This window comes from Leiobunum rupestre, chromosome 2 (assembly GCF_980474605.1).
Source record: "Leiobunum rupestre chromosome 2, qqLeiRupe1.1.hap1, whole genome shotgun sequence".
Taxonomy (NCBI): domain Eukaryota; kingdom Metazoa; phylum Arthropoda; class Arachnida; order Opiliones; family Sclerosomatidae; genus Leiobunum; species Leiobunum rupestre.
This window is the reverse complement of record NC_143385.1, coordinates 65,117,528-65,136,418: the sequence shown is the minus strand read 5'-3', so window position 1 is coordinate 65,136,418 and position 18,891 is coordinate 65,117,528. Positions and strand designations below refer to the sequence as shown.

The 18,891-nt window shown below is 40.6% G+C and overlaps 1 protein-coding gene across 5 annotated transcripts in view; it reads left to right on the top strand.

The window, feature by feature from the left end:
- The window catches only part of rdgB (retinal degeneration B), an 82,105-nt gene that overhangs the window by 27,216 nt on the left and 35,998 nt on the right, over positions 1-18,891 (top strand). For 4 of the 5 annotated variants that reach the window (XM_090166151.1, XM_090166153.1, XM_090166150.1 and 1 more), the window contains exons 4-12: positions 997-1,200; positions 3,218-3,457; positions 6,673-7,152; positions 8,513-8,620; positions 8,687-8,788; positions 11,006-11,381; positions 12,651-12,855; positions 15,780-16,135; positions 17,625-17,794. In XM_090166151.1, the coding sequence (XP_090022277.1) occupies positions 997-1,200; positions 3,218-3,457; positions 6,673-7,152; positions 8,513-8,620; positions 8,687-8,788; positions 11,006-11,381; positions 12,651-12,855; positions 15,780-16,135; positions 17,625-17,794 (2,241 nt within the window). The remainder of the gene's footprint in view (positions 1-996; positions 1,201-3,217; positions 3,458-6,672; positions 7,153-8,512; positions 8,621-8,686; positions 8,789-11,005; positions 11,382-12,650; positions 12,856-15,779; positions 16,136-17,624; positions 17,795-18,891) is intronic. The other variant, XM_090166152.1, reaches the window with a different exon arrangement.

Here is an 18,891-nt window from a genome sequence, read left to right as displayed (position 1 = left end):
CTGTTGAGTATTACAGGGTTGCCACAGTACCTGGAAAACCTGGAATTCCTGGGAAAGTCAGGGAATTTGAATATGGGTATAAAAATCAGGTTAAAGTCGGGGAATTTTAAAAATTGTCTTAAAATTAGGGAAATGTCAGGGAATTTAATTTCGGTTGCAAATAGGAAACTTTTACTAAATTAGAAATTAAAAAATACAAAAGCTGGGCACAAAATAAGAGAGGGTCAGGGAAAACCTGTGAAAGTCCGGGAATTTGATTGTGAAAAAAATGTGGCAACCCTGTATTAACATTTTAATATATTTAATTTGTTTAAATATTAGTATATTACTGCAAATTATTAAAAATACAATAATTTCTGGTTTCATTAAATGATTTTTATATAAATTCTATAATGTAGTTTGGGTTACCAGTATAGATGGCGCATAACAGCGTAGTGATATTTTTTCGTGGCCTAAACCTAAGTACAGTGTCCCAAGGTTTGAACTAATAGGACCATAATATAATAGACTGAATAAAACCTGTACACTTATGAATTTTAAAATTTTAATATATTTCGTAATTTTGGTTTAAATATTAGGATATTATTAAAAGTATCTAAGACCATAATTATTTTTTTTTTATTTAATTTAATAATAGATGGCGCTTAAAGTATATATTTGTCCCCTGTCCGAAACCAAATATATCGTAGAAGGGACCCTGCACGTGATCTCCGAAAAATCGGTCATCATCGGTTGCGCTGTATTGCGCCATCTAAATGGTTACCATGGCAAATAAGGAGTTATTTTTTCGTAGTTCCGGCAAATACGCTTTGACCATGGGAAAGGCAGTGAATTTGAATCTAGGGTACGAGATATATATTATCGTTGATGAAACTGACGATCGAGTTACGCAAAAGAAACTAGGCTGCGCTGACCTCTCCATAAACAGATCCTGTTCTCGAGATGAGAAACGTCCATGACCAAATAATATTAAAATTTATCCGAATGGTATTTTAGGTTGGTTCAAAGCTTTGCTGCCGAAATCGGCTCTGACGGTCGAGGAGGAGGCGTGGAACGCCTACCCGTACACCAAGACGCGCTACACTTGTCCCTTCGTCGAGAAATTCTCCCTCGAGATCGAAACCAAGTACTTCGGCGACGCCGGCGACCAGGACAACGTCTTCGACCTCAGCTCCAGTGAAATCAGAAACAGAACCGTCGGTTAGTGTTCTTGGCTCGTCTTTTAAGCCACGTTCACACTAGAGCCTAAAACCCAGTTTAGGTCGGTTTGTATGCCAGTTTTGACCACCGACGATAATTATTGGTTCACACGTGCGAAATCGCTTCACCCCAGTTCGCTTATAGCCAAGGCTTAACGCCATTTCAAATTATGACTAGAATTTTGAAAATCCTAAAATGTATCCCAAAACAATTAGTTAATCATGTTTAATATACATATAGTAATATTATTTGACTTTGTTTAGAATTTTATCCCCATTATTTTTGAAAATACGAGCAATTTTACTTCCCCGCCTTGTCGTTTTGAAAGCGATTCTAAGCGAACTGACTTGGACGAGTTGCTTCCCGAACAAACACGAAGCGATTTCTCACGCTGGTTTCGAAAACTAGTTATCTAAACGAAGCGAATTTAGGGGTAAGTGTGAACGTAGCTTTAGACCCATTCACAAATTGCTTACAAGGAAACAAACTTTTAGAAGCCCTCAGAAGTTCGATTTTAATGGGGTTTTTCGACACTAGATGGCGCTAATTTAAGCGATTTATTACAAAAAACTACTTTTAACACTATTTTAAGCGATGTTTTATGTAAGAAATATTAGGCATTAAAAAAAACATTTTGTTTTAGGATTGTTTTAAATTTCGACCGTTGACACTACTGGTGCCATCTAGTAAGATTTCGGGTATTTAAAAATTAGCCTCTAATGGCGTTACTCATGACGATAATATTTCGGACTATTACCAAAGAATGCCGGATAATCAATACGAAATATTTTAAATTATATAGAATTGCATTCACGTACCTAAGAATAGGCTTCGTGCGTAGTTTAAATTTGGGTCAGAAGTAACGCCGTCTATCGACTGAGTTTTAAATCGAATGTGTGAAAGCTGTCTGCTCATTCACAATTATCTCTATATAAAAGCTGAGCATTTCAGTTAAAGAACATCCATATTCAAAAGTCGTCTGCAATTTCTTCACACATTTAGTGGACGGATATTAAAGTAGATGGCGCTATCTTTTCTAAGCTCTAAGCCTACATGGGGCAATAGCGTTAGCCACTGCTACCACCCTATTTTGTCACGTAAGTTCGTCTGCTCTTTAATCACTGCCCAAGGACAAAAAACTTCAATATTTGCATTCCAATACATCTCCATAAAATCATCAACTGTACTCAGGATTGCCACGGTACCTGGAATTCCAGGAAAAGTCAGGGAATTTGAATATGGGTATAAAAATCAGGGAAAAGACAGGGAATTTTAAAAATTAATCTAAAAATCAGGGAAATGTCAGGGAATTTAAATTCGGTTGCAAAAAGGAAACTTTTTCTAAAATATAGGTTAAAAAATACAAAATCTTGGCACAAAATAAGTCAGGGATAACCTGGAAAAGTCAGGGAATTTGATTGTGAAAAATATTTTGGATACTTGAATGCACCTAACCATAAAATCTCAAACTGTCTTGTTACCCGGGTCTAGTACGCTTCCTTAAAGGTTAACAGTAATAGTAAGTGTAGGGAGTTGTTGGCATGAAGGGCTTGCCACCACCCTCCTACGCAATGTGACTTGGGCCAAGGGTATTGCCTAGCTTAAGATTAACTTTGACAACAGCTTCGGTATTATAATGAAAATCCGATTGTAAGTCCAGTCGCTATACCATGTAACCCGGCCATCTGTTTAAAGGCATTATAAGTCGCTCGATGTCTTGGGCCTGAAGTGGCGCCAAGGGTATTAGCCTAGCTTATGATGAACTTTGACAACAGCTTCGGTATTATAATGAAAATCCGATTGTAAGGCCAGTCGCTATACCATGTAACCCGGCCATCTGTTTAAAGGCATAATAAGTCGCTCGATGATTTGGGCCTGAAGTGGTGCCAAGGTTATTAGCCTAGCTTATGATTAACTTTGGTATTATAATGAAAATCCAGTCACTATACCACAAACTATATTTGACTGTGACGGCGATTTTATGGAAAGAAGTTAACTACTTGCGCTTTTCGCCTAGATTTGATCGACGTGGTGAAGGACCAGCTGTACGGCGGCGACTACCAGAGGGAGGAAGACCCGAAGGTGTTCGTCTCCGAGAAGACGCTTCGTGGTCCGTTGACCGATAATTGGATCGACGAATGCAAGAGCCACCGGGACACGGACCAAGGCGTCATCATGTGCGCCTACAAGTTGTGTCGCGTCGAGTTCAAGTACTGGGGCATGCAAAGCAAGATTGAAAAGTTCATTCACGATACTGGTCAGTATTTGGTTGGCAATAACTGTCCGCGGAGAGAATTGCAATAAACTGTCCGCGGAGAGAATTGCAATAAACTGGTCGCGGAGAGAATTGCAATAAACTGTCCGCGGAGAGAATTGCAATAAACTGTCCGCGGAGAGAATTGCAATAAACTGTCCGCGGAGAGAATTGCCATAAACTGTCCGCGGAGAGAATTGCCATAAACTGTCCGCGGAGAGAATTGCCATAAACTGTCCGCGGAGAGAATTGCCATAAACTGTCCGCGGAGAGAATTGCCATAAACTGTCCGCGGAGAGAATTGCCATAAACTGTCCGCGGAGAGAATTGCCATAAACTGTCCGCGGAGAGAATTGCCATAAACTGTCCGCGGAGAGAATTGCCATAAACTGTCCGCGGAGAGAATTGCAATAAACTGTCCGCGGAGAGAATTGCAATAAACTGTCCGCGGAGAGAATTGCAATAAACTGTCCGCGGAGAGAATTGCAATAAACTGTCCGCGGAGAGAATTGCCATATATGTCCACGGGGAGAATTGCAATAAATGTCCGCGGGGAGAATTGCAATAAATGTCCGCGGGGAGAATTGCAATAAACTGTCCGCGGGGAGAATTGCAATAAACTGTCCGCGGGGAGAATTGCAATAAACTGTCCGCGGGGAGAATTGCAATAAACTGTCCGCGGGGAGAATTGCAATAAACTGTCCGCGGGGAGAATTGCAATAAACTGTCCGCGGGGAGAATTGCAATAAACTGTCCGCGGGGAGAATTGCAATAAACTGTCCGCGGGGAGAATTGCAATAAACTGTCCGCGGGGAGAATTGCAATAAACTGTCCGCGGGGAGAATTGCAATAAACTGTCCGCGGGGAGAATTGCAATAAACTGTCCGCGGGGAGAATTGCAATAAACTGTCCGCGGAGAGAATTGCAATAAACTGTCCGCGGAGAGAATTGCAATAAACTGTCCGCGGAGAGAATTGCAATAAACTGTCCGCGGAGAGAATTGCAATAAACTGTCCGCGGAGAGAATTGCAATAAACTGTCCGCGGAGAGAATTGCAATAAATGTCCGCGGAGAGAATTGCAATAAACTGTCCGCGGAGAGAATTGCAATAAACTGTCCGCGGAGAGAATTGCAATAAATGTCCGCGGAGAGAATTGCAATAAACTGTCCGCGGAGAGAATTGCCATAAATGTCCACGGGGAGAATTGCCATAAACTGTCCGCGGGGAGAATTGCCATAAACTGTCCGCGGAGAGAATTGCAATAAACTGTCCGCGGAGAGAATTGCAATAAACTGTCCGCGGAGAGAATTGCCATAAATGTCCACGGGGAGAATTGCAATAAACTGTCCGCGGAGAGAATTGCAATAAATGTCCGCGGAGAGAATTGCAATAAACTGTCCGCGGAGAGAATTGCAATAAACTGTCCGCGGAGAGAATTGCAATAAACTGTCCGCGGAGAGAATTGCAATAAACTGTCCGCGGAGAGAATTGCAATAAACTGTCCGCGGAGAGAATTGCAATAAACTGTCCGCGGAGAGAATTGCAATAAACTGTCCGCGGAGAGAATTGCAATAAACTGTCCGCGGAGAGAATTGCAATAAACTGTCCGCGGAGAGAATTGCAATAAACTGTCCGCGGAGAGAATTGCAATAAACTGTCCGCGGAGAGAATTGCCATAAACTGTCCGCGGAGAGAATTGCCATAAACTGTCCGCGGAGAGAATTGCCATAAACTGTCCGCGGAGAGAATTGCCATAAACTGTCCGCGGAGAGAATTGCCATAAACTGTCCGCGGAGAGAATTGCCATAAACTGTCCGCGGAGAGAATTGCCATAAACTGTCCGCGGAGAGAATTGCCATAAACTGTCCGCGGAGAGAATTGCCATAAACTGTCCGCGGAGAGAATTGCCATAAACTGTCCGCGGAGAGAATTGCCATAAACTGTCCGCGGAGAGAATTGCAATAAACTGTCCGCGGAGAGAATTGCAATAAACTGTCCGCGGAGAGAATTGCCATATATGTCCGCGGAGAGAATTGCCATAAATGTCCGCGGGGAGAATTGCCATAAACTGTCCGCGGGGAGAATTGCAATAAACTGTCCGCGGGGAGAATTGCAATAAACTGTCCGCGGGGAGAATTGCAATAAACTGTCCACGGGGAGAATTGCAATAAACTGTCCACGGGGAGAATTGCAATAAACTGTCCACGGGGAGAATTGCAATAAACTGTCCACGGGGAGAATTGCAATAAACTGTCCACGGGGAGAATTGCAATAAACTGTCCACGGGGAGAATCGCAATAAACTGTCCGCGGAGAGAATCGCAATAAACTGTCCGCGGGGAGAATCGCAATAAACTGTCCGCGGAGAGAATTGCCATAAATGTCCACGGGGAGAATTGCCATAAACTGTCCGCGGAGAGAATTGCAATAAACTGTCCGCGGAAAGAATTGCAATAAACTGTCCGCGGAGAGAATTGCCATAAACTGTCCGCGGAGAGAATTGCAATAAACTGTCCGCGGAGAGAATTGCAATAAACTGTCCGCGGAGAGAATTGCAATAAACTGTCCGCGGAGAGAATTGCAATAAACTGTCCGCGGAGAGAATTGCAATAAACTGTCCGCGGAGAGAATTGCAATAAACTGTCCGCGGAGATAATTGCAATAAACTGTCCGCGGAGAGAATTGCCATAAATGTCCACGGGGAGAATTGCCATAAATGTCCGCGGAGAGAATTGCCATAAATGTCCACGGGGAGAATTGCAATAAACTGTCCGCGGGGAGAATTGCAATAAACTGTCCGCGGGGAGAATTGCCATAAATGTCCGCGGGGAGAATTGCCATAAATGTCCACGGGGAGAATTGCCATAAATGTCCACGGGGAGAATTGCCATAAATGTCCGCGGGGAGAATTGCCATAAATGTCCGCGGGGAGAATTGCCATAAATGTCCGCGGAGAGAATTGCAATAAACTGTCCGCGGAGAGAATTGCAATAAACTGTCCGCGGAGAGAATTGCAATAAACTGTCCGCGGAGAGAATTGCAATAAACTGTCCGCGGAGAGAATTGCAATAAACTGTCCGCGGAGAGAATTGCAATAAACTGTCCGCGGAGAGAATTGCAATAAACTGTCCGCGGAGAGAATTGCAATAAACTGTCCGCGGAGAGAATTGCAATAAACTGTCCATGGCAATGAAATTAAAGTTTTAATTGACACACAGCACTAAGGAAAACGATGTTACGCGCCCACCGTCAAGCGTGGGCGTGGCAGGACGAATGGCACGGCCTGACCATGGAGGACATCCGACAAATCGAGAAGGAGACCCAGGAAGCCTTGGCCCGCAAGATGAACGTCGACGAAGACCGCGATCCGGACGACGACCAGGATGACTCGCCCCAACAACGCGGCAGCAGCCTCCGAACGAGCTCGTCCGGAATGTCTTCGCAAGAAGTGGACCTGCAAGCCATCGACAAGGACAAGGACTCGGCCATGGGCAACCACGAATTGAGCGCTGACCTGCCCAAGAGCCGCAGTTCCTCGCCCAACCGACCCCGTCTCTCCAATAAACCTCAGGACCTCAACTTCGCGGCGCCTCATTTCGCCACCGAAGTGACGAGGCTTAAGGAAGAGGCGCCACTCTGCGACGGAAGGAGGAAACTCTGGTCGAGGAGTAACTCCAAACCTTCCCTCCATTCGCCAAGTTAGTATTGCCCAGGTGCCCTCTCTTATTATAGTTCGTCTCGGCCCAAAATGTGGGCGCGGCCATTTTGATCAAACCATGGCCATCTCTGTTATGCAAGAATGTACATAATTATTATTTAGGGGAATGTCAACGTTGAGACGATTTTTAGAGTTGATCCTCAATTGCTCATCACGTCCTAACAATAAGCATCTCTTCCTGCGCTTAAAATATCTAGTTAGCATAGTATATCCTTGGTTTCCTGAAAGTGATATATTTCGACGCTATAGAAGCGCACGCCGGTGACGATTATGCTACCCGCGGATCGTCTGAACGTAGTGATTCTCTGAAGTATAAATAAATACATTCTTGGTTAGCCACAGCACGGACCACTTACCCCAAGAAGGACTTGCATCGACCTCGAATAAAGGTGTCTCAAAAGTGATGCGGCTTTTTTTTTACAACAAACAGAAAATAGCCCGTGAAAATTATTTATTTAACGAAATAAAAATAAAGTCGTGCACGAGCCAGCTTCTACGATACATTTTTACTATCGCGCGTGCTCGTGTTTGTGCCTTCAAAGCTGCCTCTACTTGCCGTGAGATGGCGCCCTCTTAAAAAAAGCCCTATCACATTCGAGACATAATTTTTAAATTACTACTAGCAGTACATGTCCCTTTTAGGGTAGGTGGTCTGTGGTTACAGTAAGATCAAAATCATTTCCTTTTTTGGTTTGGCATTTTCTAAATCACAGATTTAAGGTCGATTTCTAGTATATATCTAAGCTAGCCTACATGTATAGCAATATTATAAGTAGAATATTTAATACAATCAATCAGATTGTTCTCACTGTGCGCAATGATTGGTTGAAAAAACTGATAAATGAGTACGGTTTTGTCAAGAATCAAGTTCTATAATGAATAGGGATGCACCGTAATATCGCCCTATTTTTCTAATACCGGTATCGGCCAAAATCGGCTTAAGCGAAGCCGATATTGACCGATACCGGTATTAGAAAAATATTTTCAAAAAATATTTAAAAATAAGAAAATTAAATTCTCTATTAACTAACTAATGATACACCAGACTTTAGAAGCTAGATCATACCTTTTTTAGACAGGGGGTTAAGAGTAACAAATAAAATATCACGATATTCGCTTTGTGATAGAAAATATGTATCACGTAAAATGAAAAGAAACATATTCGAATATGCTCTTACAAACTTTTCTTTCATGAAAAATTAGAATAAAACGGTATGACCATGTACTAAACCATTTTAACAATGATTTTATCATATACACTACGGTTATGATACATAACTTTGTTAATATCAGTGTATCCCTAATAATGAATTGTAATATTTCATCATGGATTCGTTTAGGTGGTAGTTCTACGAAGAGCTTCGACGTTCAACTGTCGAATTGGAGAATGGGCAGTATAGTTCGGGACTCTGAAACTAGCTCAGATGAGGAGTTTTACGATGCAGAAGGTATTCTAAAATTAAACGCTTTCATTCTATTCTCTATTCGTAATAATTTTATTGTTCTCTTTGTAGACGTTGATTTCCCACCCCTAAGTAAATGGAGCTCTCTGGAAGCAGTGGTCAACACTGATGATGACCACGGTGAGACCCCTGATTCTATGGAAGTGACCGACGGTAGATAAAATACATTTACTTTAACCATAAGTAACGCAATATAAAAAAATATGACATTGAACACTTTCGGTTAATGATAGTCTTTTTTGGAGTGATTGCATAATAAGTTTTGGAGGAGTAATCTAGTCACTACATACTTATCTCTTCGATGGCTGAATTACTGTGACAAATTCAGCAATAATGGGAGTTAGGTCTCAAATTTAGAAATAACGACCCAGGATGTTTAAAAATTTTATATCCTGATTAAATCATTTATTATTATTTTGCCAAAAACGTTATTTTAAATATTTTTACTAGCAAAAGTCAGGGAATTTTAAGAATTTGTAAAAAGTAAGGGAATTCCATTTTATCTTGACACTTTTTGATGGTAATTTTACTCTAGTTATCTGACAAATTCTATGATTATTAATTTATTATTTAATTCCTTTAAAGTTTTGTTATTTTTTTAACGTTGCAATAATACTTATGTACTGAAATGTAGGTTGATTTCAATTTATTAACTTCTGATAAAAGTAAAATATAAAGCTGAAAATTGTCTAATTTCGGTTTTAAAAATCAGGGAAAACAGGGAATTTGAATCTGAAAATATTGTGGCAACCCTGTCGAACAATTTAAATAGGCAGTGATTTCTGGAAACTGACCCCTAACACTGCCAAAGACTAGTAACAGCTCATTTCTGAGCCACGTAATTATCGTTGTCATTGGCGAATCAGACTATCATTAAACAAATTAGCGTTGTGTGTTGAAAGTGTCATACTTGTGTTTAGTATGTTACTTATGCTTGAATGTATAAAATCCTCCCTTTTGTGTCGTTCTAACATCCCTTTTTTTTTTGCACTTTCCTTAGACAAATTAGAATCTCTTTAACACACTATAAAGGTTACAGGCTTTTGAATAACAAATATAATATTCAAAATTTAGATTTTATATTGGTTTTTATTTTGCAAAATTAATAGTCATTTGCTTCATTTCTAAATTTATCACGCTTGTGCTAAGAAATTTGGCTTCGCTCGTGTAAATTATTTGTATATTATAAATTTTATTGTAATATTGGCTTCTAAATACCATTAAAAAAATTCTAAAGAAATTTAAGAAAGCATGGCGCACCATTTTATTTTTTTGCTTTGCATGAATGCGAAATTTTGAGATTGTTTTGCTATTTATGACAAATATTATTAATTTGACTGTAATATTGGCTTCTAAATAACATTTAATTTAAGTAAAGTATTGTGCACAATATTTTTTTGCTTTGCATGAATGCGAAATTTTGAGATTTTTTTGCTAATTATAGAAACCCCAGTTGGTTGAAGTAGTAATTAGACCATGCGGGACAGTTTAAGAAGATTAAGTTTAGTTAGCTTTTAGACTAAGACCATTTTTGTCGCAACATTTTAATGATTTTATTGACAAATCTTTAGGATATTAGCTGCATCTACTTATATAACTTAATAAACTATATGTTTGATATTGACAAAGAGTATTTTAAATTAATATATTTTGGACTATGATCCATGAACTAACAAACTTAATAAAGGACTACTGCAATTTCTAATATTAGAATGTAGTTGTAGTTTTAGTTCTGGAATCAAATTTTTATTTAGAGGAATATTTTTATACTCCTATTTTTTTGTTTATGGTAATGAAAATCCCCATAATAAGGTGAATAGTCTAACTCAGTTTCGAAAAACTAAAATTCCATAATTCTAATGGTTTTAATTAAAGCAAGTGTCAGCTTCATCCCTGATACTAGCCTGCGAAACCAATTGCTTCAGCTAAAATCGCGAGCCAAAATCTGGTGTCCTGATTGGGTCATTAATTAATTAATTACGAAACATTTTGGACAAATTTTTTCTGTGATATTAGCTAATTATTATTTTATCTAGAACGGTTTTTTGGTGCCATTGTTAGTTTGTATTTTAGTACAGATAGTCACCAATAAATAGTAGACGTTGCCCATGTTACGTTCAATATTCTGTACTTTAATACATAAAGTCACCAATAGATGTCAGATGAGTCGCTTTACGGCTTAAGAGTTCCTGGAAGGTGCTTCCACCTAGAGGCACTTTCCAGAAGCTTATTTATAATTTTTTCTGATAGAGCCGGCACTTGCTTTTAAATATTTCAAATTAATTAAATAATTAACTGGACTGCACTTGCCCCTTTTTTCTTTGCTTCTTTTTTTTTTGTTTCTGTCCACCGTGACCATCACGCTGGCAGAAGAAGAAAGCATCTTCTCGTCGGCTTTCATCCGCAAAGTGCAGTCCGAGCACGCCCACAAGCACGGCCGTCCAAGCTTAACGACGGGCTGCACCGCTTCCACCTGCAGCGTCGACCACTCGCTGCCCGACTCGCCCACCGCCTCCCCGGCCCACCAGACCTGCACCACCTCGGTCCTCATCCTGGTCATGCACGCCGGCTGCGTCTTGGACCCGGGCGTGGACCAGGCCACGGGCAAGAGGTCGGACATCACCACCTTCCGCTCGGTGTTCGACAGCGTCATCAAGAGTCACTACCCCTCCATGGAGAGGAGAGTCGCTGTCCGCCTTGTCAGCTGCCCTCCCATTTGTTCCGAGGCCTTAGCTGTCTTGTCCAGGTACGAACTTAAATTGGGAATTTGAATCTAAAACTTTGTGGAAGTTTATTATAAACCATTTCGTGGGTGCGAAGTGTCAAAAACATAATTTTTGCGGCAATGACTGTTTAAAGGTTGGTTATCACTAAGCCTTAAACACTGCGATGCTTAGCGTCTGGGCAAAAAATCCGCGTAACTTCTATACCTTTACAATTTATTTTTAGCGTCGACGCTCACCATCGCGACGTTTTTGCTCCAGTCGTAAAGCTTAGTTTTCACTAGTGTTATAATGAAATTATTACGCGCTAGAGAAAACTAGAAGTTGGTGAACATTTTTGCGCTAGTGAAAACCTGCCAATACAGCCTGTTCAATGAGCCTTTTCAGTTTACGTAGAGCCACCTAGCGGTCAACGGTAGAAGCTCATTACGTGCTGGATTTGCCATTATAGAACATTTAGCGTCTGCCTACAAATTAAAAATCCGACAACTAACTGAACTTCTCGAGGTGGCCGCTAGGTGTCTATGTTAACCAGAAAGTAAGGTTGGGCGAATAACCGAATTAACCGAATAATTCGTTTTACGCCTCTTTTGGTATATGATCGAATATCGAATATCATTTCTATTATTCGGTAAATATTCGGAAAATATAAACTCTTATTCGTGCTTCCCCAATCGATCTGTGCCGCCGCGTATCAGTCTATGGGGAGGGTGAAACCAAAACTGGTTTTTGGCGGTTGACGGAGCTAGGACGGTGGCGCCCAGTAAAATTCAAATAATAGAATATCTAGGGCAATTCTACATATAAGAACATACGTCATTGGTCAGTTGACTCTCAGCAGATACGTTTTTGTGTGTACAGTTTTAGTTTTTATTTACGTCATAGGTCATTAAGTAATTCATTTCTCCCATTTAGATATTAAAATTTAAAATATTTCGACTATTAGACCTGTTATCGAATAATATTTGGGCCTATATTCGACAAATTATTCGACGAATATTTGATAAGGTAGTATTTGCATTAAGCCTAACTATTCGATATTTGATTCGAAAACTAATATTCGTCTCGGTATTCGATTATAAAATTTTTGGGTATTCGATATTCGTCTCGATAGGTTAAAAGTACTATTCACCCCGCCTTACCAGAAACACTAATTGCGACCGTCCCAATTTTTTAAAAGAAAAACTTTTAGTTAAAATTGCTTTCACGTCGAATGATTTGAAATTTAAGCTACTGATATTAATGAATAGTGTGAAAACTAATATTGTCCACCCACGACCCGCTTGTTGCAGTCTCAGTCCGTACAGTTTCCAGTCTTCGCCGTCGGCGATTGACGGGGTGCATCACACGTACGACTCGGTCCCGCTGGGGGCGCTGACTTTGTTCGCCATCTCCTCGCCCGAGTACCAGGAGAACGTCTCCCGGGTCGTCGCCACGGCCAACATGACCTACCACGAATTCATCAGGTCCGACGAAGGAGCCGGATTCACCGGACAGGTACGCGACTCATCCTCTATTTATTTATACTTGGGAACAATGACTGTATGGAGACGTTTCTTCACTCCTTAAACGTCAATTAATTCATCCCGGTATCTGATTGGTTCCCTTAAACGACAATCAATTCATCCCGGTATCCGATTGGTTCCCTAAAAAGTCAATTAATTCATCCCGGTATCCGATTGGTTCCCTAAAAAGTTAAGAAATTCATCCCGGTATCTGATTGGTTCCCAAAGCGTCAATCAATTCATCCCGGTATCCGATTGGTTCCCTTAAACGACAATCAATTCATCCCGGTATCCGATTGGTTCCCTAAAAAGTCAATTAATTCATCCCGGTATCTGATTGGTTCCCTTAAACGTCAATTAATTCATCCCGGTATCTGATTGGTTCCCTTAAACGTCAATCAATTCATCCCGGTATATGATTGGTTCCGATGTGATTGAAGCACGTGAAGTTTTCGCCTCCCCTCTTGTGTCTGGGTAAAATTAGACCACGATGTCCGCTTATTATCTCGACATAGTCATTCATAGTCATTCTCCAGACAGTACACAGCAGGAGCATTATTAGCATTGAAAAAAAAATAAAAATACAAACAAAACATAACGCCAGTGGAACACATAATAACCAGACCACCTGAATAGTTGATTTTATAAAATAAAATGGTCTTTCCCAACTTGTTAAAATGCTGCTCTTACGTCACAAGACTTTTCTTCGCACGAGCGATTGGCACGGGCGCTCGTAGACTTGTCAAAGCAAGAGACCGTGACGTAAGAGCTATTAAAATCGATAAATGTCGGTCCTTCATCAGCCGCGTCATACAAATTCAATGATGAAAGACCTCGGTTCGAAAGTTCCCAATATTTTATTAAAATGTACATAAACCATTAAGGTTCAGATCCTTTCTTAATAACATTTTACCTTAATAAATAACAATCAGCTAGGCTAATACCCTTTGCACCACCTTAGGCCCAAATCATCTAGCGACTTATAATTCCATTAATCCAGGTGGTTTACAATGCGTAGGAGGGTGGTGGCAAGCCCTTCACGCCACGCCACGCCACGCCACGCCACGCCACGCGACGCCAGCCAACAGCTCCCTACACTCACTATTACCGTTCACCTCAACAAGTTTTTATGGGGAAACCGAAGAACCCGGGGAAAAACCCTTTAACCAGTGGGGAGATAATTTGCAAATTCAACGCGGAAGAAGTGGTTCAGAGTTTTCCCAGGGGGTAGCAGAGCTCGACGAAACAGAGAAATTAACCGCTAAAGTTTTGATTAACCATAAAAATTACGATTAACTGTTTATCCATGAATATTATCCACGGCTATATAGCAATTTAACATGTAAAATAATCGTTTTTTCCCGGATAATTTTCGTTGGTGGATAAAAATAAAAAACGTTATTATTTCTTATACAAACGCCGAGCTCTAATCAGCTAGGCTAATACCCAAGGCACCACCTTAGGCCTAAGTCATCGAGTGACTTTTAAAGCCTTTAATTCAGGTGGCCGGGTTATAATGCGTAGGAGGGTGGTGGCAAGCCACGCGAGCCAACAGCTCCCTACCCTAGGGGCTAGTCGCTTCAGTAATCAGGTATGCAAATCTTATGTAATCGCGGAAATTCACTTAAAATAATCACCGTAAATTACCGAAAACTTATGAGCAAGCAGTGCCAATCACTGGCAATCACCGATTGTATTACGAAAATCAGTAATCAGGTGTACAAATCTTATGTAATCACGGGAATTCACTTAAAATTACCGAAAACTTATGAGCAAGCAGTGCCAATCACTGGCAATCACCGATTGTATTACGAAAATCAGTAATCAGGTGTACAAATCTTATGTAATCACGGGAATTCACTTAAAATTACCGAAAACTTATGAGCAAGCAGTGCCAATCACTGGCAATCACCGATTGTATTACGAAAATCAGTAATCAGGTGTACAAATTTTATGTAATCACGGGAATTCACTTAAAATTACCGAAAACTTATGAGCAAGCAGTGCCAATCACTGGCAATCACCGATTGTATTACGAAAATCAGTAATCAGGTGTACAAATCTTATGTAATCACGGGAATTCACTTAAAATTACCGAAAACTTATGAGCAAGCAGTGCCAATCACTGGCAATCACCGATTGTATTACGAAAATCAGTAATCAGGTGTACAAATCTTATGTAATCACGGGAATTCACTTAAAATTACCGAAAACTTATGAGCAAGCAGTGCCAATCACTGGCAATCACCGATTGTATTACGAAAATCAGTAATCAGGTGTACAAATTATTTACGAGTGACTACCCCCTCGGAAATTTCCCCCAGTGCTACAAGCTGGGATCGAACCCGACTCCTCTTGCTGCGAGGCGAAAGTGCTAATTTATAATTATATTTATGATTAACCCATGATTAACTATTAAGATTTTAAATATCCTAAATAAACTCAACCAACCCTTCAAAAAAAGTAAAATGCTAAACATTACTGAAAAATCCCACCATTTTAAACGTAGCTTAAAGTCCCTCTTGTCATTGAATGGCATTTAAATATACCCCAACTCAAATATAAATTCTTCCAATCGCCCTGATCCCTTTACTTATTTGTTACTTCTTATCCCTAATTTTACTTTTATTGAGTATATTTAAATTAAGAAAGTTTCAATAATCATTACTTTTTTATGTAATATTTTTTTATTTTTTTTTTCTTATGTTTGTTATTTTTTTATATATGTTTTTTTTAGTATTGCTAAAATTCTAAAAATAAGAGAACAACACGCAAGGGCTAACAAGTCAATTATAACTACTACTCATGTAACCTTAAGAGATATATTTAATAAAATAATTGAATTGATGAATGGCTCTTGGAAAAGTGTGACACTCTAAAGGGAGTATAACCGTATGATATCGTTTTTTTGCGTAGGTTATCCTGGTGGGCGACAGCGTAGGCTCCATCCTGGGCTACGACAGTTTGTGCCGGACGGGTCACTTCAACCATTACGGCAGCGAGACCAGCATCGCGGAGTTGGACGGGGGCAACGAGGTCGTGACGCCCACCCCGACGCCGCAACACGCCCCGCAGGCCCCGCCCCCGACCCCTCTCCAGCAGAACCACCGCCGCACCAACCCGCTGATCTCCATCAGCGACGGAAGCGGAAATGACGAAGCGGAAGAAGCCTGCAACCAAAAAGTGCGCATTTCGAGCGCCCCCGCCCGGATTTACCGCAAGTCTCACTCGCACCCTCAGGACCCCGACTCGGCCCACCATGACCCTCTTTCGTAAGTGTCTTCTCTAACCACATTTCTGGGAAATAGGCCGCACCCAACTTAAATAGATCTAAAGATGGATTTGTTTTGCGAGATACGCCGCACCCGTTAAAAACTGGTCTCAAATGAAAAGATGCGATATAGGCCGCGTTGGATGATAAACCGCATCCCTGGTAAATAGGTCTAAACAGAAAAAGTGGAACCGTTGCATCCCAAATAATTAGTGGTTTTCCTCAGTGTTCCGGGGTGGTAAATACCACCTGACATTTATTGTGGCAAATTGTGGCAAAAAGTGTCATGGCAAATAATGATTTTTAGTGACAAATTGACATATACTGGCAAATAATAGAAAAAGTAAAAATACTAATAAATTTTTCATATGAAATACCATAAAAACATTTTTAGGCTATTTTTGTAATTATAGTATGCGGGGTTGCCAATAATTGGGCTATTTTGTATATTTTTCGCATAAATATATAAAATGTTTGGCAGATGATTGAAACATTTAAAAAAAATTAAACCTTTTATTTGGTTCATTGCTAAAAGTTCTAGCAAATAAAGTGTTCTAAGAGTAAAAAAATATTTTTTTTCCCGTATTTGTCATTAAATGCCATTATTTGTCACTATATGTCATTATTTGTCAAATTTGCCATTATTTGTCACTATTTACCAGTGACATGGCCTATATTCGAAAAAGTTACATTTTAGGAACACTGGTTTTCCTACTAGACCCTACCCATTATTAGCTATAGTTAGTCGTTTTCCTACTAGACCCTACCCATTATTAGCTATAGTTAGTCGTTTTCCTACTAGACCCTACCCATTATTAGCTATAGTTAGTCGTTTTCCTACTAGACCCTACCCATTATTAGCTATAGTTAGTCGTTTTCCTACTAGACCCTACCCATTATTAGCTATAGTTAGTCGTTTTCCTACTAGACCCTACCCATTATTAGCTATAGTTAGTCGTTTTCCTACTAGACCCTACCCATTATTAACTATAGTTAGTCGTTTTCCTACTAGACCCTACCCATTATTAGCTATAGTTAGTCGTTTTCCTACTAGACCCTACCCATTATCAGCTATAGTTAGTCGTTTTCCTACTAGACCCTACCCATTATCAGCTATAGTTAGTCGTTTTCCTACTATACAGTATGTATTATTAACTAAAGTGCATCATTTCTCACTGTTCGATTCATCATTACTAAAGTGAGTGGCATCTTTCCAACGTCCAATCAAAAAAGTGGCGAGATCCTTTTTTTTTCACTTTTAGTACCATTAAGGCTGGTTTTCACTAGGGCCAAAACGCTACAACGGTGAGAGTCGACGCAAAAATATTGCATTAGGCCTAACGGGGATTTGTTTACACTGACGCCCACCGTCGTGGCGATTTGGCTCTAGTGAAAACCAGTACTTACCATCGCGGCGTATTTGCCAGATATTACGGTACATATTTACGGTGATCAGGCTCAATCTAACGTCCGAGTACTTGTCCTCTCAGCTACTCGCGCTTGCTTTCGGCGCCGGCCTCTCGACGCCGAAGCTCATGTTCGAGCGACCAGAGCAGTCAGCACCGGCTGGACTTCGAGGTCTCCGACTTCTTCACTTTCGGTTCTCCGCTCGCCGCCATCTTGGCCTATCGGAAAATGCTCTTCTTCGACGACAAAAATAGTTAGTACGCTTTATGTTATTTCGTTGTGTACGGCCAGGTTTATAAAAAAGAAAAACGTCACAGCTTTTTACTAGAATTCATGTTTAACTTTTTTATATTTTTTTAATTATATATACATTGATTTTTATTACTGACTACCCTTCCAAACGTATGTTATATACAGGGTGTTTTAAAAGGATATGTAAATATTTTAAGGAGTTGTAGGGGTGGCGCAGTGGTTAGCACTTTCGCCTCGTAGCAAGAGGAGCCGGGTTCGATGCCATCTTGTGGCACTGGGTGAAAACTCAAAGCAACTCCTTCTGCGTTGAGTTTGCAAATTATCTCTCCAATGGTTTAAGGGGGTTCCCCACGAGCTCTTCGGTTTCCCCTTCCATAAAAACTTGGTTAACGGTAATAGTTAGTGTAGGGAGCTGTTGGCTCGCGTGGCATAAAGAGCTTTCCACCACCCTCCTACGCATTGTAAACCGGCCATCTGAATTAAAGGCTTCAAAAGATGACTTAGGCCTAGGGTGGTACCTTGGGTATTAGCCTAGCTGATTAATTAATAAAGTATGCCTGTTTTTGTCCCATTTTCCTACGATGAGTGAAAAGAGCGCCAGAGAGCTTCAAAGTGTGGCCTACTAGCCCCTGGAAGTAGGCTGTAACCAGCGCCAAACCAAGCAGCGGGGAAACGCGAACATTAAGGTTTGGGTTCGTGTGATAAGTCAAAAAAGGATTTTTTAAACAAATCGAGGTAACCAGCGTAAAAACGTAAACTTAAACAGTATTTCAAGTCCCTGCTGCTTGGTTTTGCGCTTGTTGCAGCCTACTTCCTGGGCTAGTAGGCCACACCCTACAACTTCTTCAAATTTTTGCATAACCTTTTGAAAAACACCCTGTATATACAACAGTAAGAACGAATTTACACCTGATGAATTCCCCGAATGGGTGGGCGAAATAGTGGACTCTTTTCCTTTTAGTATTCGCTCTCATTAGGTGGTTTCATATCGCTGGTTCCGGGATTTCGGAGTAGGGTAAGAAGGGTAAGGCTATGACGTCATTTTACTCCGATTCTGTGCTGGCGAATAGTTTAAGTCGGAGTAAAAACGTTTTCCAA